Raw genomic sequence first — 19,558 nt, 5'->3', positions numbered from 1 at the left:
TCGATGTTGTATCTTGTCAAATGCTTTTTCTGCATCAATTGATATAATCATGTAAGTGTTGGAGAGGCTGTGGAGAAAAAGGAACCCTCATACACTGTTGGTGGGAATGCAGACGGGTGCAGCCGCTATGGAAGGCAGTGTGGAGGTTCCTCAAAAAATTACAAATAGAATTACCATATGAGCCAGGAATCCCTCTTCTGGGTATCTACCCAAAAACTCTGAAAACATTTATACATAAAGACACGTGTGCTCCAATGTTCACTGCAGCTTTGTTTACGGTAGCCAAGACATGGAAACAACCAAAATGTGCTTCGATACGTGAATGGATAAAGAAGCTGTGGTATATATACACAATGGAATACTATTCGGCGGTAAGATGAAATAGGACCATTTGTGACAACATGGATGGATCTTGAGACTATAATGCTAAGCGAAATAAGTCAGACAGAAAAAGTTGAGAACCATATGATTTCACTGATATGTGGTATATGAACCAAAAACAACAAAAGAACAAGACAAACAAATGAGAAACAAAAACTCAGACACAGACAATAGTTTAGTGGTTACCAGAGGGTAAGGGGGGTGGGCGGTGGTAGATGAGGGTAAAGGGGACCAAATATACGGTGATGGAAGAGGTGACTCTGGGTGGTGAACACACAATGTGATTTATTGATGATGTAGTAGGGAATTGTACACCTGAAAATTATGTAACTTTACTAATAACTGTCACCCCGATAAACTTTAATTAAAAAATAAAAAAGAAATATAACAAACTGTAAAAAGAAAAAAAGGAAAAAAGGAATTCTCTCTGCCAGTGTCAAAGCAGTGCTTCTTATACTTTAACATGTACATACCTTCCTCTGGGGACCTTGTTAAAATGCAGACGCTGATTCTGTAGGATGGGGCCAGGTTCTGCACTTCTAACAAGTTCCCAGGTGACGCCCATGGTGCCAGTCCCTGAAACACACGTTGAGTGCCAAGGGTTTCTTGGAGGGAATGAGACATAGAATCATAACACAAAGTAAGAACTAGTAAATACTATGTAAAGTTCCATTAATTATCAGTAAAAGACTGGGTTTGTCCCAAACCCAGGACTGTCTTTGCCCTTTTCTGCTCTCAGAGTTCCTTCTGTTGCTTTTGCTCTTGCGCACATTTTCTGAATTTCACTTCGTTCAGTGTTGTTCATATGCTATTTCTTAGGTTACAATAGCTTTCTCCCCTTTAGGTTTATTTCATAATCACTCCTTCCTTGGCGTCTCAGTCGGGGTTGACAGCTCCATACACCACTTAGTTTTAGCCTGGACCAATCCTTCTGCGTCAGTGGAAAGTCCGTTTTCCTATTCCCCCTGGACAACACCTCTCCAGGTCGCCTATCACAAAGACTCTGTCCAGAAAACATTTTGGCAAAGCTGAGCCCAAGGGAGGGGGCCCGAGAAGAAAACGCCGCTCCTCGGGGTATGGAGCACCGGATCCAGGATGGCGGTCCCCAATGTCATTCGGGGACCGTATGGACTACTGGTCAGACCCAGAGCTCACCGCACCAACGTTGCCTGGTGCTGTCTCACAGGGGGGCTGTCCGGGTTCAGCCTGACCCCGACAGCCCGGCAAGAGCTCTTGCAGACCGGGCACGGCTTCCCTGAGGCGGGGATTCCGCTGCCCGTGTCCCCAGGCGCAGGGGTGGGGCTGCGGGCGCCCCTGACGTGGCCGCAGGGGTGTTCCTCGCACGGTGCTTTTCCCCACGGCAGGTGGCCCCCGACACAAGCTGCAGCCATGGGAAACACCACCAGCGACCGGGTGGCCGGGGAGCGCCACGGCGCCAAGGCAGCACGCGCTGAGGGCACCGGCGGCCATGGGCCGGGCAAGGAGCATAAGATCATGGTGGGCAGCACGGATGACCCCAGTGTCTTCAGTCTGCAGGACTCCAAGGTGAGCGTCCCTTCGCCCGCGGTCGGTGGCGATGCTGTAGTGGGCTGGGTGTCAGGGCGCCTCCTCTTTCCTTAATTCTTATCACACTGATCTGGGTTATGACTTTTTGAATTAAAGGGATTTGGGGGGGGACGGAGATGTTGGATGGTAATTCCTCTCGCGGTACTGCCTCAAAATAGGGCAGAAGCGGGGTTCTTGTTTGCCGACTAATCTGTTGGCCACATTTTTAAGAGGACAGCAGGATGCCAGCCCCCCACCTCGCCTCCCAATCTTTGGTTCTCCTGACAGGCACGCTGCCCTCCTCTACAGTACTGATGAATTTGTAGGTTGTCAGCGCTGCTGGAAAACTTCACAGGTTGCTGAGTGGCCGCCCATAGTCCGCGGTTTCTCACATTTGCCCTGAGGTGGGTAAATGAGGTTCTTTTTCTCTGTGTCAGTATCATTTTTGTCCTTGTAGGAGCTCAGCACTTCTGATGGTCTTCCCCTTGGGCTTGACTGTGAGGGAGCCACCACTTGCGTATTTGAATACCTCCTCCTAGTCTTGTACATCCATAGGGACATCGCTGCTCAATGTTTGTCCCATACTTTATAGTTGTGGTGCTGAGGTTGTGCTTCTTTCGTGCCCAGCTGCTCAAGTGGCAGAGCACATCATTCCAGGATTTCTCCAGTAGCCTGTAGCACCTCATTATGTCACCACGGCTGAAAGCTGGACAACCCACGCTGCCCCGAAGACCTTGTGCTGGCGTCCAAGTACTCTGAGCGGAGTGGCAACTTGGGGGCACTCTGCAGACAGGGCAGACTGAGCTGACAGCACTGTGATTACCATCCAGATGCTTCTTATCACTTTTAGAGCTACAGCATTAAGTACAGTTAAGGCCGACTGGGATGAATTAGAAAAATGGAGGGATTGAGGAGACAAGTGTCTTTGATGTATCTTATCCCTTCCCACAAAGTAAATGGAGCATGATTTGCCATGTTGGTACCAAGTAACACAGATATTAGACCAAGCAAAAGACAACCTCTGAACTGACATTAACAGGAAGTGACACCATTTGATTTAAATAATTTAGCAAAAAGGGAAAACCACATCCTGTGTATGTATATTATTTGAAATATTGGAATATAATACGTATGTGTAGGTACTCATATATAACATACAATGCATACACATATTCTGTATTTTGATATCTAAAATAATGTATTCCTATTTTTTAAATAATACATATGCATATCTATATTTGGGTGTATACAGGAACAACAAAGGACATAGCAGCACACACACCAAATGTTTACGTATGCAGAGGGGCAGGACTATTGGTGGTATTTACGTTTCCTCTTGTGTTTCTATATTTTTATTTTGGTGTGGGGAGGTCATAAGAAAATACTGCTTTTGTAATAAGACAAGGTGATACATGAAATGACACAATCAACTAAAAATGATTTTAAAATGTTAGCATTATTTTTATTTGCAATCTCCCTTTTTTTGTTTGTTTCTTTTTAAATCATCTAATCCGTGTCTACCCTTTCATGTCTGCTCTCCTTGTGCAGCAATGTTTTCACAGTATTTCAAGTATGGGAATTGGTTAAAAAGAAATGTTTCCAATAACCAACTCATGTTTTTATAATATGTGCTCAGCAAGCAAAGAGCTGGGGTAACCAAGGAATATGAGGCCCCCCCAGATAATCAAAGCCGGTGGCACTATAACCAACTCCACTACCAAAGGAGCTAGTATTTTTATTCAAAGTAGACTCCATTTTGGCATCAAAACTTATAATGAGGTGAAAAAAATCTGGAGATGATCTCTGTGTGTATATAGTATTTTGTGAACTCCTTTGTGTGTATAAAATATTTTGCAAATATTTCTCATGTTATTAAATGTTCTTCTACATAATTTTTCATGGCAGTCTTACTTTGTAAATGTATTGTATCAGTGTAGCATAAATTGTATAACCAATTCCCTATGTTTCACATTTAGGTTTCTTCCAACTTTTACGAACAAGCTCAAAACAATATTAGGAAGGGGGAAAAGGGCACTACCCGTCTCCCCACATCTCAGCACAATCAATACATACCTTTCTTTCCAACCAACTAGTTGTCTGCAATTCAAACCTCACCTAAAAAGGATGCTTAGGTGATGCAGAACAATTTGCTCCCTTAATCTCTCTGAGCCTTAGTTTCCTATGAACAAGGAAAGGCTCTGGCAGCCACAGAACTTAGTGTCCCTGCTCTAAACCCCGCGTCCTTTTACGTCCTTTTACGACACCTGCTTCTCTTCTCCCACTGTAGATAAGTCACCTGGCTTGGTAGATTGTGCAGCAGTCTCTTGTAAGTTAGGGACCAAGATAGGACAACTCTTGGGAAAGAAATAATGCTAAGAGTTCCTAAAAACATGACAAAGGACACCACAGAGCAGACGGGGCCCCACCAATGGCTAGCAATTTCTAAGACTGGGGTAGTAACAGACGGGGGTCATATCTGCATTAAAATGCTAAAAACTGCAACTTTTAGCCAGTAAATATACAATCCAGCTCTAAGACTTTCCTCCAAATGACCTCTAAATTTATTATTTGATTTATTATAGGACAGGGACCAAACTTCCATGATGGTCAGAAATTCGCACATGTAGTCTTAGGAATGAACAAGGCTTTACTTGGTCAAAGAGAAGGGACTTCATACACACAAGGAGGGCCACTGGCTCCTCAGAAAAGAGGGCTAATCTAGGGCTACAATGACATTTCTCATCTATTTTGCCAGAATGATGCCAGAGGTAAAGAGAAGGGAATGACGTCAAGGGTGTCATACTCAAAAGTATGACAAAGACAACAGAGATTAGAGGTGACAGTCAATGGCATGAAATCAGTCTCTTCCTGACTCTATGTGAACGGCCAAATTTTTTAAACAGGAAAATGGGGGGCGGGGGGTATGACACATTAATATCGGGTATATCTGCTATTGCAGAGGGAATTCTAATAAGACTTTTTTTATATTAATTGCTCCTTTGAAGAATATCAAAAAGACTTGAGCATTTCCAAAAACACAATGTATTTTACTGGGGTAGAATACTATGCACTTGATAACCAGTTTTCAGTAAAAACATTATGTCCTGTATAAAAGACAAGAGGAAGGAGTTAGGCCATATTAAGTACTACTTCCGTCACTCACGAAATGTCCATTTAACCCTGCAGAAATGTGACTGAAAAAAAAATGTTTCAACTTAATCGGGTCCATGTAGCCCTCAACTAATATTTTTTAAAAGGGAGTTACACAAAAACTAAGATTGTCATGTCAGTTTACCTCTGAAAGTGTCTTATGCAGCAAAGAGCTTTGGTTTTTCAGCCTGTGAGCTTCATCCACAACAAGCACACTCCAAGAGAAGCTGTGAGAGAAAAATCCAAGCTTTCAGTTTTGCGTAACTCAAACACAGATCTCACAACCGGAAGTCTTATACAAAACTTTGACTGTTGTTGGGAAGACTAATAGTAAGTCCACTGTATTAGAAACACGCCCAAATTGCCTTCTTATCTAAGAGTCTACCATGTATATAAGACATTATCTAGATAAGATAATACAACGAAGGGAATTTTTTTATCCAAGATGGGAAAAGACCTATGCATTGATGCAGGAAGGAAGGAGCCAGAGACAGAAAGAAAAAGGAAAGCATCTATGACCACCTACTACCGTGTTTTCCTGAAAATAAGATCTAGATGGACTATCAGCTCTAATGCGTCTTTTGGAGCAAAAATTAACATATGACTCGGTCTTATGTTATATTAAAATTCTATTAAGACTGGTGAAACCTCTTTCGTGTCGAGAAACATATACTTCCATACTTTCTGATCAGGTTGCCTCTGCTGTGTACCCTGACGGCCCTGGCTTTGCTTGTCATCCCATAGATGAGTAATTGTGTGACTAACCCAAGGGTGTCCTGTGTCTGGACTTTCCATCAGTCCAAGCCGACCATTGACATATGCCAACATAGGGCTATACTGGCAATCATCCTACTGGAAGCATCCATCTCAACACCCCACCGGCTTCTCAGTGCCCAAGGAGGACACGTCTGACTCTCCAGGTCTCCAGATTGTGTCCTACCATTACATGGCCAAGGCATCTTGGAAAACAGAAGGTTCTCCCTCTGCACTTATCCAGCACGCCAGAGAAATGGCAATTGCCCCATACTCACTGAGGAAGGGAGATTAATATTACAAGTGAGCCAGTCAACTAGATAAAGTAATGAGAACAGAGTCAATTTGATCCCTGACAGCTGTATTTGCTTTCCAAGAAAAACACTGTGTGTTAACTGCAATTCTACATGTCAATCATAAGATAAGGGTAGTAACACACTTCATAACTATCCCCATGACTAGGAAAGTCAACTCCAAGGTCATGATCTCTAAACGAAGGTTCAGGCATTTCACCTCTTAGTATAAAATACGTACCAGTAGCTAGCAGCTAAAGACAGTAATGCGGAGTAACAAGGCGTTTCAGTGGAGGTGAGCAGCGGCCACTCCACCTAACATACCTGGCAGGTCTTCCCCAGGCCCATCTCGTCTCCCAGGATGCAGCCATTCTGACCATGGAAGCGCTGGGCCAGCCAATTGACTCCCTCCAGTTGATAAGGGCGGAGATGAACCCCTAGAAATCGACAAAATGTCAAGTCCAAAGAGCAGACATTTCAGCACACACAAGCCATGACGTAAGACTTCGACTGAAGAATTGGCCTCAATCCCCCAACTCCCAACCTTCCTAGCCCTGTCCTCTGCTGGGAAGTTCTGGAAAGGTAAACAGTTGCTGACTTCCAAACTACTTTTTGAGCAGACTTAGTCACCATGTTGTCCAAAGCCCTGAGGAATTAAAATTTCAAAGGTATAATAAATATTTGGTTACAATAATATTTTAGTATTATTTATAATAGAAAAAAATGTAAGAACATAAATACTTAAGGAGAGAGGCTAGCTAAACTATGGCACATCGTTACATTGAAACACTCTACACACACTAAAGTGATATTGGAGAAAACTAAACGGTATTTTAAATTATGGTTTCCAAAAAAAGTATGTACATAAAACCCAATTTTTGCATCTCTCCTTTGCTTCCTTCCCTGTCTTGGAAAAGAAGAAAAAACGGAAATTATATACACACGTATATACATGTGCAGAACAAGGACTGGCAGGATAGCTAATAACATGTTAACAGTAAGTGCATTATAGAGATTACATTTTTTTCATTTATGCACAGAAAATTACCCTAAATGTTTTAAAGAGAACATGTTTTACTTCTGTAATCAGAAGGAAAAAAATCAGTAAGCATTTTTAACCCATTCACAAAAAATAGTTTCTCAGATTAATTTATTCTAGCAAATAGAAATAGAAATTTCAAGGTATAATATTCAATGGTTATTCCTTTGAGTAAACGTGCTTTCTATTTTTCTTTCCCTCCACTACCAAATTATCCATTCATACCACAAGTTCCACATTTGTCTACGTATTTACTTTTTCATTCACTCAGTTTAACTCATCTGTGCAAACTTGCAACCTCTTCTTTATCCGTCTCATTTTCACTAAATCAGCACGTATCCATTTCTCGGGTTGTATTATTAGGCCTCTCTCACGCATATTCTCCAAGTATCATAACTAGAAACACATGCAAGGAAATAGGCAACACACAAACATATAAACTTTAGTCACGATTCACAAAATATATATAAACCTCAGTCTGTTAATTCATATTTAAGTTGCATGCGCACTCCTTACAGCCACAGAGAAACACATTCTTACACACTCAGAGACTCAAGAAGGGAGGGGTCTTTCTCTTTCACGTCTGTCTCCTGTCCATTCATCTTCATCCTTCCTCCATCCTCTCCTGAGCTGGACACAGAACTGCACTTTTTGTTTCATTCCAAGAATAACACCACCTCCCACTCCCTTGACATTCAGGACATGCACGAGTTCAATAAATGCTGCTTTATACTTCTGAAAGCACTCACAGAACCTAGTCACAAATTCTAGGAGGGCAGAGCAGTATTAATAATGAATTAGCCAATACACCCTTTATTATTGATCTAAGGTTCTGTTACATAGTTAAGGCACGCATTGCATGTCCCCATTTTGTGAAGAAAGAAAAGAGAGGATGATGGAAGAGTTTAGATCAAGCGCAGGCCAGGACATAAGGCCTGGATGGCTCCATCTGCAGGAGATACGGTCGGCCTCGCTGCCTGCAGACTCGGGGAAATGGGGGTTCGCGCTTTAAAGACTTTAGGGAAGGGATACCATGTAAATAAGATGGGCAGTTACGTGCGCTGATGAACTGACAGACCTTGCTTAGCTGCACAGCATAAATATAGCACCGAGGGAGAACCAACCAGGAAGGTAACGCTCAGAGAACTGCGCGTGCGCGGTAAACGAAGACACCTACAGCTGGGAGCCCAACGCTAATAGTTTTACAGAACTAACCAACCACTGCCCCGCCCCCCGCGCCCCTCAAGCGAGGTCTGCAAACCCACGCCCTCGAGGCACCAGGTCGTCCTCTGCTTCATCAGAGAAAGATCTTTCTTTGGGACAGGGTCTCACCAAACTCCCCTCCCCCGGGCCACATGCCAAGTGCCCGCAATGCCACTCATCCCGCGCCCGCCAATGCCGCGCGCTGCGCAGGAGGGCAAGGGCCACCTGGCGCCAGGCGGCCTCCTCTCCGCTCGGCCCCTCCGCAGTGGCGGGAAGCACAGGCCGGGAGGTCCGCAGGTACCGAGCTCACAGGACGGTCCTCTGGCGGCGCCGCAGCACCGTCCGTGGCGCTGGGTCCCCGGGAAACCTCCGCCCGGGGCCACTGACCTGTCAGGCCCCACTGCCTTAAGTCCTGCTCCTGCACCCGCGCCCGCGCCTCCGCGGCGCCGCTCTGGGTCTGAAGGGCCAGTAAGAAGTTGGGCATGTTGCCCCCGAGGGTCCCGGTGTCCGCGCGCTCCTTCCGGCCGGGAGAGGCTCCGCCCCGCGCCGCCCCGTGCGCTTCCTTCGCGACGCGCGCGGCCGCCAGGGGCTGAGTCGTGCGCCGAGCTCCGGATGGAGCTGGTGCTGAGTCACCCTCAGGCTCCCCGGGTTTCCCCGCAGCGGGGCGCTCGCGGGGCCGCTGGGGTCGCGCTCCCGCGCTGCTGGCTGTGCTTCTGCGCGCTCTAGGCGACGGACGGCCTGCAGCGCTCGCCCTGTGCTGGTCCTTCACTTGTTATTGAATCAAATTGGCTGTCACGTGCCGGGTACCCTGCTAAACTCTGGGGGCATAGAATTCTGTTACCCGTCGTCCCTGCGCTCCAGCGATTCACAGCAAGGTTGTAAAGGCGGGCGTGCTCCCTTCACTTTACAATAGCAATTAATTGGTTCGGGCCCTGATCCTCTCTCTAACTTACTCCCTATTGGCCTTAGGCCGTAGTTAAGAACCTGTGGATGGTAGTAAAGTGAGGAAAGCGGTCATTGCCACAATGGATTTCTCAAGTGAATTATGGGGAGCAAAGTGAAGCAATGTGTTAGAATATGGGTCACCTTGACTCGACATCACCAATACAGATGTGATAATAACCAAATAGCTGCATTTATTGGTGCAGCCAAAGGCGCTGTCCTGAGGGGTTTACATGGACATTACTTTCTCGCTTAACCTTCACAGCAGCCCTATAAATAGGTACTATAATTGTCCCCAGTTACAGGTGAGGAAGCTGTGATTTAGAATGGTAATTGGCAGAGCTGGAACAGGCACAGTGTTACTTACTCTCTGGGTAATGTCATCAGAATATTAGTCTCATTGAGGTTAATCTTGGCGCTGCCATCTTCAGCAAACTCAGATTGAAGTTGCACTTTGCCCCATCCTCTCCTAACCTTAAAATACAAGAGAGAAACTAGTTGTGAGCTACAAAAGAGATGACTTAGGTTGATTTATTTATAAGAACCACAAAACAAAGCACTATTTTGTGAAGCTAATTTGAAGTCTTGAGTCATTCTGTAAATACTGATTGAGCACCTACTATGTGCCAAACATTCTTTTGGCATAGAGACGGAGGCTGGTACTCACACCTGTAGAATACTTACGTAAATTAAATTAAGCTTATATTTTTAAATTAGGCTTATATTTTTAATATGAGGAGATAGGCAAAAAGCAAATAATACCAAGTAGTGATCAATGTTAAGATGAAAGAGAGACAGAATCAGGTAATGGGGCTTCAATGATTTCCTACCTGGGTGTTTTTGCAAAACCTTAAGATACATTTGTATCCTTTGCTGGCTACTCTGGAGGGGCTTCTGTCCAGTGTGCCTGCTCCAGAATAGATTTTGCATCCTGGTCTCTGTTTTCGAGTGGTTGCTCCTGGTCTGCATTAGTAGGTAAGTGATCTAGACTACCTGATACAACTCCTTCCAGGACTCCCCCTGTTCAATCTTCTCTGACTTTCTTCTTTCCCTTTATCTTCTGAATTCTGGTTCACCTTATAGATAATTCTCTAATAATCCCAGCCCTTTGGTACAATATGTACCACGGCTGCCTTTGTTGCTTTGAACTTTTACTTCACTTGAGAAATCAAAACAGCAGTTTAAAGTCCGTCTTCAGAAGTAGGCAGAGGGCACGTGTGACGCGGTTTTCTTCTCCTTGCGTATATTCAGTTTAAAGTCCAGTTGCTTTAATGTGCACATGCAGCCCTATAACTTCTTACTAACAGTCAAGGAATCATCCACTTAAATGAAAGTTACGCTTATTAGTGCCATAGCATATCAGCCTCCTTTCCTGATCTCCAAAGGGACATGCATTGTGTTTGCTTTTAAACAAGCTCACTTTCCAAACCAGGGAATGGCATTGCGGTGTCCAGATGTGTTTCCTATTTCATCAAAACTAACACAGTGTTGACCAGCTACTTAGAAGTGGCTTCACAACATCCCTTATTTACACAGCAGTACAGTCCTTTGGCATCCTGGCTCTGTCTTTGGGGACTAACTCTGTGTGATACGAGTCCTTATTCAGATCTAGAGTGGATACCCCTTAGCGGACCACATACTGATGTTCGAAAGTATGCAAAGTACATTGTACTAACTTACACTCTCTCCAGCATAAGTTCCCATTTCACCCCATATTTTCTAACACTGAATAACAGTCTTTGAATTTAGTAAAAATGAGGTAAAATGGGAACACCTACTAGACAGAATCTAAGTTAGTACATTGATTCCTAGAGAGCAATCTTACAACTATATGTAAACCTTTGAACTTACCTAGGCTTTGAAATATATAAAATATTTAAGACTATTACTTAGATGGGCAGTTCTCACTTGGAATCTCATGTTGCTGCAATCCAGTTACAGCTGAAACTGGACATCTGCTATGGTCTCTTTGCTCACGTGCTTAGAACTGCAGCTGGGACAACTAGAATTTCTGGGGCAGGCTGCACATCTCTCCATCCCAGACAGTCTCTTCAGGGGGCTCCCTTGGGCTTCCTCGCAGTACGGTGGCCTCAGGGTATCTGGACTTCTTCTGGGGCTGCTGACTTCCACCAGAGCCAGCTTTCTAAGAGCCCCAGGCAGAAGCTGCCAGACTACTTACGACACATCACTGAAGCCATTCAGTATCCTTCCAACTGCATGCTGTTGGTCAAAAGCAAGTCATAAAGACAACTCATTCAAGGTGGAGAGACTACATACAGGAGGGCACAAATACTGGGAGATGTGGAGGGTGAGTGAGTGTGTGTGTGTGTGTGTGTGTATATATGTGTGAATATAACTTTATTTAAATGGCATTTCTTTCAGAAAACTTTTTGAAATGTTTATTGGCTGCTTCTAAACCAGGAAGTTAATTCTCAAGTTGCTATGAATGCTTCTAATTTACTGCAGGAAAATCCTGAAGAAGGAAGGGCCAGTATCTACAAAAATCAGTGATCATCAACACTTCAAATGAGATGATGTGCTTCAGCGACTATCCGATCCCCGCTCATTTTCCGAACTTCATGCACAACTCCCAAGTGCTGGAGTATTTCCGGATGTACGCCAAAGAATTTGACCTTCTAAAGTATATTCGATTCAAGGTAGGGGATTTTGTAGGTATCTTTGGGCTTCAAGTTGTCCGTTAATTACATGAATAATGTGGTTACATGTAAAGATGGCTTTGATATGCACCTGTTTCTATCCCATCAGAAAAAAATGTTCATGGATAGGTCCCCATTTTTATATTTTGGCCCCAGATCCAGTAAACCACCTGTCAGAATGTTTCCAATCCCTTAGTGTGATACTATTTAAGTGCAATAAAACAAATGAGGGGAACTGTTGTCCCAGTTAGACAAGGGGACTGACAGGCTTGGGGACTTCTGGTTCCACAACTTGTCCGTTATTTCTTGGCCCTTTTATACTTTCCGAAGTATTCTCCAATACATGATTTTATGTGATCATAACCTCCCAATGGAGTAGTTATAGAGCAAGCAAAGAAGTTAACTGATGAAAGGGGAAGAACACTGAATTGGGGAAGAAAATCTTGCATTGTAGTCTTTGTTCTCCTGTTAACATCTTGTGACTTAGACAAGTAAGTCCCTCAGCTTTGATGTGTCCTCATTTTCTTGTTAGTAAAATAAGATGACTGTACTCCATCACTTTAGTCGTTTCTTCCTTCTGTCAAGTCTTCCATGATTTGTCAATCATTTTCATTCACAGCCATGAAAAAATAATATATTTTTGACAGCTGGAAAAAGCACAAATCTACGTTTTCTTTCCTAGTGATAAGAACTCTTAAGATTTACACTCTTAATAACTTTTAAATATGCCACACAGCAGTGTTAACTGTCATCACCATATTGTACACTACACCCAGGCATTAGTTATCTCATAACTAGAAGTTTCTACTTTTGACCACCTTCATTCAATTCCCCTCCCCTAGCCTCCTTCTAATTTCCCATCATTCTGCTAAATCATGCCTTTTCGTTTAACAACAATAATGAAATGGTAATATACAGTGACAACTTCCAAAGTAGGTCACTTTCAGCCCAGTGGTACTTCCCTTTGCTTGTTTAAACAATAACAATGTAAAGACGAAATATAAATAAGTCCGTGATTTCATACTCCAGGGAAGGAGATAGAAAAGTGAAGTAAATTTTATTATAAATGATAAAAATAAAGAGTGGTGACCTTAGATAACGTCAGCCAGATAGTCTCCAGCAAAATGGGTTTATTCAGGAACAAAGAACTGCAATCCATGCGACCATGGAGGCCACATGCAAGTCCCCTAAAACAAAGGAGAGGGGACTCTTTTTATGGAGGGGAAGAGGAAGGTGGGTGGGCGGGACCAAAGAGTTCTCCCTGCTGTGCTTGGAGATTGACATGGGACATGCACACTCCCTCTTCTTCCCTCCCTACTTCATTTTCAAGGAGGTTTCTGTTGAACGTTGTTTTACAAGAGTTACAGGGTGATATGCTATAGAGCTTTCTAGACTGCAGCTCAGGGGACGGCTGCTTACGCCATCTGGGCGTGAGGCATCAGGCACCAGGGACGTTTTCTTAGAGGATGTGCTATCTACAGGTTGAAGGGTCAGTAGGAATCAGCCAGATAAAGGAGGATAAAGGGATGATCCAGTCAGAGGCACCAGCCTGTGTAAAGGCAAGAACATGAATGAAAAGAACTCAGAGTAACGCAGGATGGCTGGGGTCCACAGGTGCGGTGTGTCTGTTTCTCCACAAGACATTATAGTTGTAGACCAGAGAAGCACATAGGAATCCGTTCTGAATGTTTCCTCGGGCTGGGCAGACTAACCCAGGTTTATTTATTTTTTAACTTAAGTTAAAAATTACACCACTGACTATCCATCTCACAGCCTTTTTCTTCTTAGTTACAAACAACATAGGCATTTATCGGAGCCAAAGAGAGGCTCATTTACGTAAATATTATTTTACGTAAATGAGCCACTGAGATGCTTTTCTCCTCCACTAGGAAGGGAGCCCTACAGCTCAGCTACACGTTTAAGGATAAACAGTGAGAACAGGACTTGGGAGTAAGAAGACATCAGAGGGTCTCACGATGTCTGGGGGTCAGGGGAGGAAAAGGCATTGAGCGCATGGAGTCCCTTAGTGTCTCAGAAGCACAGAAACCCAAGTTATAATGAAGTGTCACATTGCCTTAGGGCCTCGTCCAAGAGAAGTGGTAGTTTGCACGTTTCTAGAAGCAGAGGAGAGTGCAACGTTAGCCTGCCAACTGTGTTTTATTTAGCCTGCCTCATGGAAGTTTTCTCACTCTGAGCACAGCCCCCCAAAAAGTTCTTATCTGTGGAGTACGAAAATCAAATATCCCTGCGTGAGCCCTATCATGTGAATCCAGCCCTTTGTGTGACGCTCTGTAAGGAAACTGGTGTCGGGGACGATGCCCACTGTACAGGCCACGGGTACAGCCCCTGTGGCCATCGCTTTTCTTTGCAGACCACTGTGTGCAGTGTGAAGCAGCAGCCTGATTTCCCCACTTCAGGCCAATGGGAGGTGGTCACGGAATCTGAAGGGAAAAAGGAGGTGATTGTCTTCGATGGGGTCATGGTTTGCACTGGCCACCACACCAATGCTCACTTGCCCTTGGAAAGCTTCCCTGGTGAGTAGCCTACCGGGCAGGGAGACCCTTGAACCGTGCCTGTGACCTGATCCCCGAGAAATGGGGGGGTTTCCATCTGAGTGATTACTTATCCTGATTCTGCTTATCCTCCAGCAACACGGTGGGGTAACTGTGTTACTGCCCTCCGGCCTGCTATAATTTAATTTAGGACTTCTCAGAATGTTCTTTTTCTAATGTAATAGGATGGTCGATGACACTGTTGTATTCTAATAGCACTTGGAAGTCAGTCCACAGTAAACTGTGCATGTTGCATGTTTTAGACATAGGACACAAGTAATTTGATTCTGTATGAAGGATTAATTGCTTCTCCTTACTACCTACCGAGTTTTTCGTTTTTTTTCCTTACACACAGGAGTGTCTAGGCAAAAAAGCAAGATCTCTTAACCAATACCGTATAATGGTTTCCTTTGCTGTGCAGAAGCTTTTTAGTTTAATGTAGTCCCACTTGTTTATTTTTACTTTTGTTGGCCTTTGCTTTTTGTGTCAAATCCAAAAAATCATCACCAAGACCGATGTCAAGGAATTTATCCCCAATGTTTTCTTCTAGGAGTTTTATGCTTTCAGGTCTTAGGTTCAAGTCTTTAATCCATTTTGAATGAAAAGCTGGGATTTCATTGTAGGGAAAGGAGAAAAGAGGATTAATGCTTTGGAAAGAGAAATAAAAACAGATTTCTGGGCAATGTGAAGCTGAGAGTTGTCCTGGGGGCATCTCTCGATCCAGCTCCCCAAAGAAAACCGGGGCAACGACACTGGAACTGCTAAAAATAGGTTATAATTATAGCAAAGAAAACAACAGCGAGCGTAAACCGTGGCCTTGTAAACTTGCCTATGTCCCCATTTCTTATTCCTTAGTGAGAACTTAGTCACATGGGCACAGAGCTGCAAGGGCCACTGGGAAATGCAGTTCCTATTTCGGCAGCCCCGTCCCCAGCTACAGCCCTGGTGTCTGGAAGAGGAGGAGACAGATTGTGATGAACAGCTGGCAGCGTCTGCCTCTCCTCTAGTCACGAAAATTCTGTGTTCATCCTTCTCCTGATATACTCACCCCCTCCCCGTCCAGTTACTACACCAGCTCCAGTGCTGGGACCTCTGGGGACTAGCAATCCTCTGCCTTGGATTCAGATGTGGCTCCTGAGGTGAAGCATCTCGTTAACTGAACGGAAGTCACGTTCCTTCTCCAACACCCAATAAACCACGGTCTGATAGAAACAGTGATTGAGCGAGATGCTCCTTGGCCCTTCCACTACCATAAATCTTGGGGAGCAATAGGGTGAGAAGCTAATTTTCCTGAAATCTCAAGGAAGATACATTTAGGTAACAGAAAAAAAGAAAGAAAACAACACGCTTTTTTCTTTCAGAGAGAAAGTAGCGTTAGACAGAAGGAAAGATGTTTGGGGACAAAAGGCATTCTATTTGCTGGTAATCTGTGGGAAGAGAATAGTGAAATAAACGATTTCTGGAGGAAAGGGAGAAGACAATTCAGGACAAAAGTAAACACCAGCTTTTTTTTTTTTATTTTTCAAATAAGAACTTTTAGATTAGGTCATCTTGATGTGACTACTGAAAGATTCACGACATTTTGATAAATAAGAACCACATCCGAAAGACAGAACCACATCAGAAAGCAGAAATATTGTTTTTTAATCACTAAGAATATATGTAAAACTCCATCTGAGGCTTTTCCCTCTCATTCTATTAACCCTATATTGATGTCAAGCGTTCTCCTGTGTGTGTGTGTGTGTGTGTGTGTGTGTGTGTGTGCGTGTGTTTACTATATTTTCATATAATTCATACTATATATTGAGCAGGAATCTTTCTGATGGAGCCAAGTGATTCCCCAAACCAAAGATTTATTTTTAAACATATTTCAAAGTAGCTGAAATGTGGCAAGCTATAGCTCAGCGAAAAGCAGTTCAAGTAGAGTTGTAAAGGCAGGATTAGGCAAAAGGGGGTGCAATACAGAGACGAGAAACAGGGGCAGGACTTGTGGCTAAATAAGAAGTAAAAACATTCTCATAAAGGAGCAGTAGGGACAGTGATTGGAAGCCCAGGCTTGAAGGCACTGCCTGGTTTGCACCCCAACTTTTCTACTTACTTGCAAAACGGGGTGATGATAAGTATTTGCCTCATAGAGTTGCTGTCTCAATTTTGTTTGTATCCACTCCCGTGCACACTTTTGAACCATATTAGGTAAGCCCTTGAGTAATAACTATTAACTCACAAGCGATACTTTTAGGGCGACAACAGCAAGTCAAACCCCAGGGCTGCTGTGATTGGCATGCAACCATCTGAAGCAAAGTTGACTCAGGGAACAAAGACAGATGGCATCATCCATACCTATCACTCCAAACCCCTGACATCTGTCAAAACGGATTCCTGGGTCGGATGGGCCCTGATTCTGACCCACTGAGTGAAATCCTACATCCATCCTATTGGCCTTTGCTGCGTGACTTTATAGTTGAAAAACTTAAGTTACATTTCAAAAGTAGATATTTTATGTTTGTAATTGCACATGTACCTGCATGAGAGAAAGCGCTTTTAAAAAGTATATTTATGTTATTGAAAAGGTCTGCGTTTTGGTTTTCTGCCTTAAACTCTAAGTCCCTCTAAGTAGGAAATAGCAGTGCCCACTCAGTGCACGGGTGTTTTAAAGCAAATTCTATCAGAAGCAAACAACCAAAGATCCAATCTATGAGGTGGGGGTTAGGGTGGGTGTGGCTGAGGGGCCAGGACCTGTTTTAACCTATCTCCTGAACGGTAGGAATTCCCACTTAAACTTTTGGCGCAAGGCTTGCTTTGAGGTTGTTGACAGTTTCATTTCAGCAGGAGTTTGTCACTTTAAGGCAAATACCCAAAAGTTGAAAGTGGTAACAAAGGGGAGGGGAGCAATGGGGATACACAGCAGCTCCCACCCCAGAGTGAGCAGTTGACAGTACAGAAAACAGCAGCTGAAAAAAACCCAGAGATTGTAAGATTAATATTTTTGACCCAAAGCAGGTTCTACCCATGTTTATTCCCGCTGAGGGAGGGAATGGGTGCCGCTGAGTGGGCGGGATGTTGGCTGAAAGAGGAGGTGCGGGAACAGCCCCTCCCCATTAGATGTTGCTGTTTGCACTTTGCTGCTTTATATTTCATCGAAAATGGCCAACAGTGCAGAGCAGCCTACGGATTGCAGATGAGGGGTCCGCCCGGTGCTGCAGGCAGGAAAGGCAGTGAGATGCGGTTTGACCACAGAGCTCTCAGCTCTGACCCTCCTCTGGGTCTTGCAGGCCCGGGCTCCCCTATCCAATTCTGAGCAATTCCCTCCCGCTAAGAAGACAGCGGAATCTGGCTTCCCCAAAGGCACCTGTTGTTGCAGGATTTATTCAGATGCTACAGGCAAGGTCTTCCTTGAAAGGTGTTAATTGTCATTTGTCATCCTTTCTTTAGGACAAGTTACTTGACCCAGCCCTGTGAAGATCCCTGGAGACAATGACCAAGAAAAGAATTGCCATCATTGGGGGAGGCGTGAGCGGGCTGGTATCCATCAAGTGCTGCCTGGAAGAAGGCTTGGAGCCTGTCTGCTTTGAAAGGACTGATGACATCGGAGGGCTCTGGAGGTTCCAGGGAAATCTGGTTCTTTAATACTTGGAACCCTCACTGCAAGCAGGTGCATGAGTTGTTTTATCTCGTGTCAGGAAATATGATGGCCTTGACAGTGATTAAATCTGCTAGAAGTCAGCCTGCTGACCTCTTCTCAGCAGCTGTCACCTCTCTGCAGGTTCCTCTTTACCGGGGCTGGCTGCAAATAGGGACATAGGTGTTACTTGTTTATCCTTTACTGATGTTTAGGAAAATGGTACCGAGATTGTTTTCATTTAAAGAGTTTTCCTGCTATCCAGAATGTGGTACGGAAGGGCAACTAAATAAGAAACATTAGAAAATGTAAAATGATTTAAAAATTTCGAGTGGTTGCTCCTGGTCTGCGTTAGTAGGAAACTGATCTAGACTACCTGATACAACTCCTTCCAGGAATCCCCCTGTTCAATATTCCCTAACCTTGTTCTTTCCTTTTTTTTGAATTCTGGTTCACTTTAGATCATTCTCTAATAATCCCAGCCCTTTGGTACAATTTATAACATAGCTGCCTTCTCCAACACCCAATAAACCACAGTTTAAAAGAAACAGAGTGATTGGGCGAGATGTTCCTTGGCCCTTCCACTACCATAAATCTTGGGGAGCAATAGAATGAGAAGCTAATTTTCCTGAAATCTCAAGGAAGATACATTTCGGTAAGTGAGAAAAAAAGAAAGAAAGAAATGCTTTTTTCAGGGAGAAAGTAGCATTAGATAGAAATAAAGATGTTTTTGGACAAGAGGCATTCTATTTGGTGGTAACCTGTGCGAAGACAATAGTTAAATAAAGGATTTCTGGAGCAAAGGGAGAAGAGAATCCAGAACAAAAGTAAACATCAGGATCAAATATGTGGTGATGGAAGGAGAACTGACTCTGGGTGGTGAACACACAATGTGATTTATAGATGATGTATTACAGAATTGTACACCTGAAATCTATGTAACTTTACTAACAATTGTCACCCCAATAAACTTTAATTTAAAAAATTCATTTCAATAAAGGGAGTCATAGTTGGGGAATTTATGTTCAGGAACTCAGATTTCAAAGATTATATAATGTGTTTCAGATTGGATCATTTGTAGGCGGTTTGTTGTTTTCTACACTAAATAAACACAACTCAACTCAACTCAAAAGACAAAGTAATCATCAGGTTATTTTTTTTGTTTTAAACAAGAACTGTTAGATTAGGTCATCTTGATGTGACCACTGAAAAATTCATGACATTTTGATAAATAGGAACCACATCCAAAGGACAGAACCACATCAGAAAGCAAAATCATGTTTTTTCGTTTTGTTTTGTTTTGTTTTGTTTTTTTATTGGGGAAGGGGAACAGGACATTATTGGGGAACAGTGTGCTTCCAGGACTTTTTTTTCCAAGTCAAGTTGTTGTCCTTTCAATCTTAGTTGTGGAGGGTGCCCTTCAG

At 43.6% G+C, this 19,558-nt stretch overlaps 3 protein-coding genes and 1 long non-coding RNA gene across 4 annotated transcripts; 2 read left to right on the top strand and 2 right to left on the bottom strand.

Moving 5' to 3' along the window:
• Positions 1-649: 649 nt before the first annotated feature.
• LOC148757800 (uncharacterized) lies at positions 650-10,748 on the bottom strand. The gene is made up of 4 exons (XM_088799318.1): positions 10,727-10,748; positions 8,752-9,132; positions 6,447-6,559; positions 650-957 (listed from the first exon to the last, which is right to left on the bottom strand). Exons 1-4 carry the CDS (start codon positions 10,746-10,748, stop codon positions 742-744), a joined length of 732 nt encoding a protein of 243 aa, XP_088655444.1. The 3' UTR covers positions 650-741.
• PRKAB2 (protein kinase AMP-activated non-catalytic subunit beta 2) lies at positions 996-2,608 on the top strand. The gene is made up of 2 exons (XM_088799548.1): positions 996-1,926; positions 2,215-2,608. Exons 1-2 carry the CDS (start codon positions 1,477-1,479, stop codon positions 2,239-2,241), a joined length of 477 nt encoding a protein of 158 aa, XP_088655674.1. The 5' UTR covers positions 996-1,476; the 3' UTR covers positions 2,242-2,608.
• LOC148757798 (flavin-containing monooxygenase 5-like) lies at positions 9,679-18,995 on the top strand. Its single transcript, XM_088799558.1, has 4 exons — positions 9,679-10,281; positions 11,773-11,963; positions 14,335-14,497; positions 17,948-18,995. Exons 2-4 carry the CDS (start codon positions 11,838-11,840, stop codon positions 17,959-17,961), a joined length of 303 nt encoding a protein of 100 aa, XP_088655684.1. The 5' UTR covers positions 9,679-10,281; positions 11,773-11,837; the 3' UTR covers positions 17,962-18,995.
• LOC148757799 (uncharacterized) lies at positions 15,031-15,641 on the bottom strand. Its single transcript, XR_016021768.1, has 2 exons — positions 15,564-15,641; positions 15,031-15,464 (listed from the first exon to the last, which is right to left on the bottom strand). It is a non-coding gene; the product is annotated as an uncharacterized LOC148757799 (long non-coding RNA).
• Positions 18,996-19,558: the final 563 nt, after the last annotated feature.

Source organism: Rhinolophus sinicus, chromosome 7 (assembly GCF_057876585.1).
Source record: "Rhinolophus sinicus isolate RSI-liver-muscle chromosome 7, RSI-T2T, whole genome shotgun sequence".
NCBI lineage: Eukaryota > Metazoa > Chordata > Mammalia > Chiroptera > Rhinolophidae > Rhinolophus > Rhinolophus sinicus.
The sequence above is the reverse complement of the archived record's forward strand: the minus strand, read 5'-3'. Positions and strand labels throughout refer to the sequence as shown.

Bases quoted from the DNA above. Each gene is read 5' to 3' on its own strand.
- PRKAB2 (XM_088799548.1), top strand. From the start codon at position 1,477: ATGGCGGTCCCCAATGTCATTCGGGGACCGTATGGACTACTGGTCAGA. The intron at 1,927-2,214 runs GTGAGCGTCCCT...TTCTCCTGACAG, and splicing joins TCAGTCTGCAGGACTCCAAG to GCACGCTGCCCTCCTCTACA.
- LOC148757800 (XM_088799318.1), bottom strand. From the start codon at position 10,748: ATGCCATTCCCTGGTTTGGAAA. The intron at 6,560-8,751 runs GTCAGTGGCCCC...GTCGATTTCTAG, and splicing joins AAGGCAGTGGGGCCTGACAG to GGGTTCATCTCCGCCCTTAT. The intron at 958-6,446 runs GTATGTTAGGTG...CGTGTGTTTCAG, and splicing joins GCCTGGGGAAGACCTGCCAG to GGACTGGCACCATGGGCGTC.
- LOC148757798 (XM_088799558.1), top strand. From the start codon at position 11,838: ATGATGTGCTTCAGCGACTATCCGATCCCCGCTCATTTTCCGAACTTC. The intron at 11,964-14,334 runs GTAGGGGATTTT...TTTTCTTTGCAG, and splicing joins TAAAGTATATTCGATTCAAG to ACCACTGTGTGCAGTGTGAA.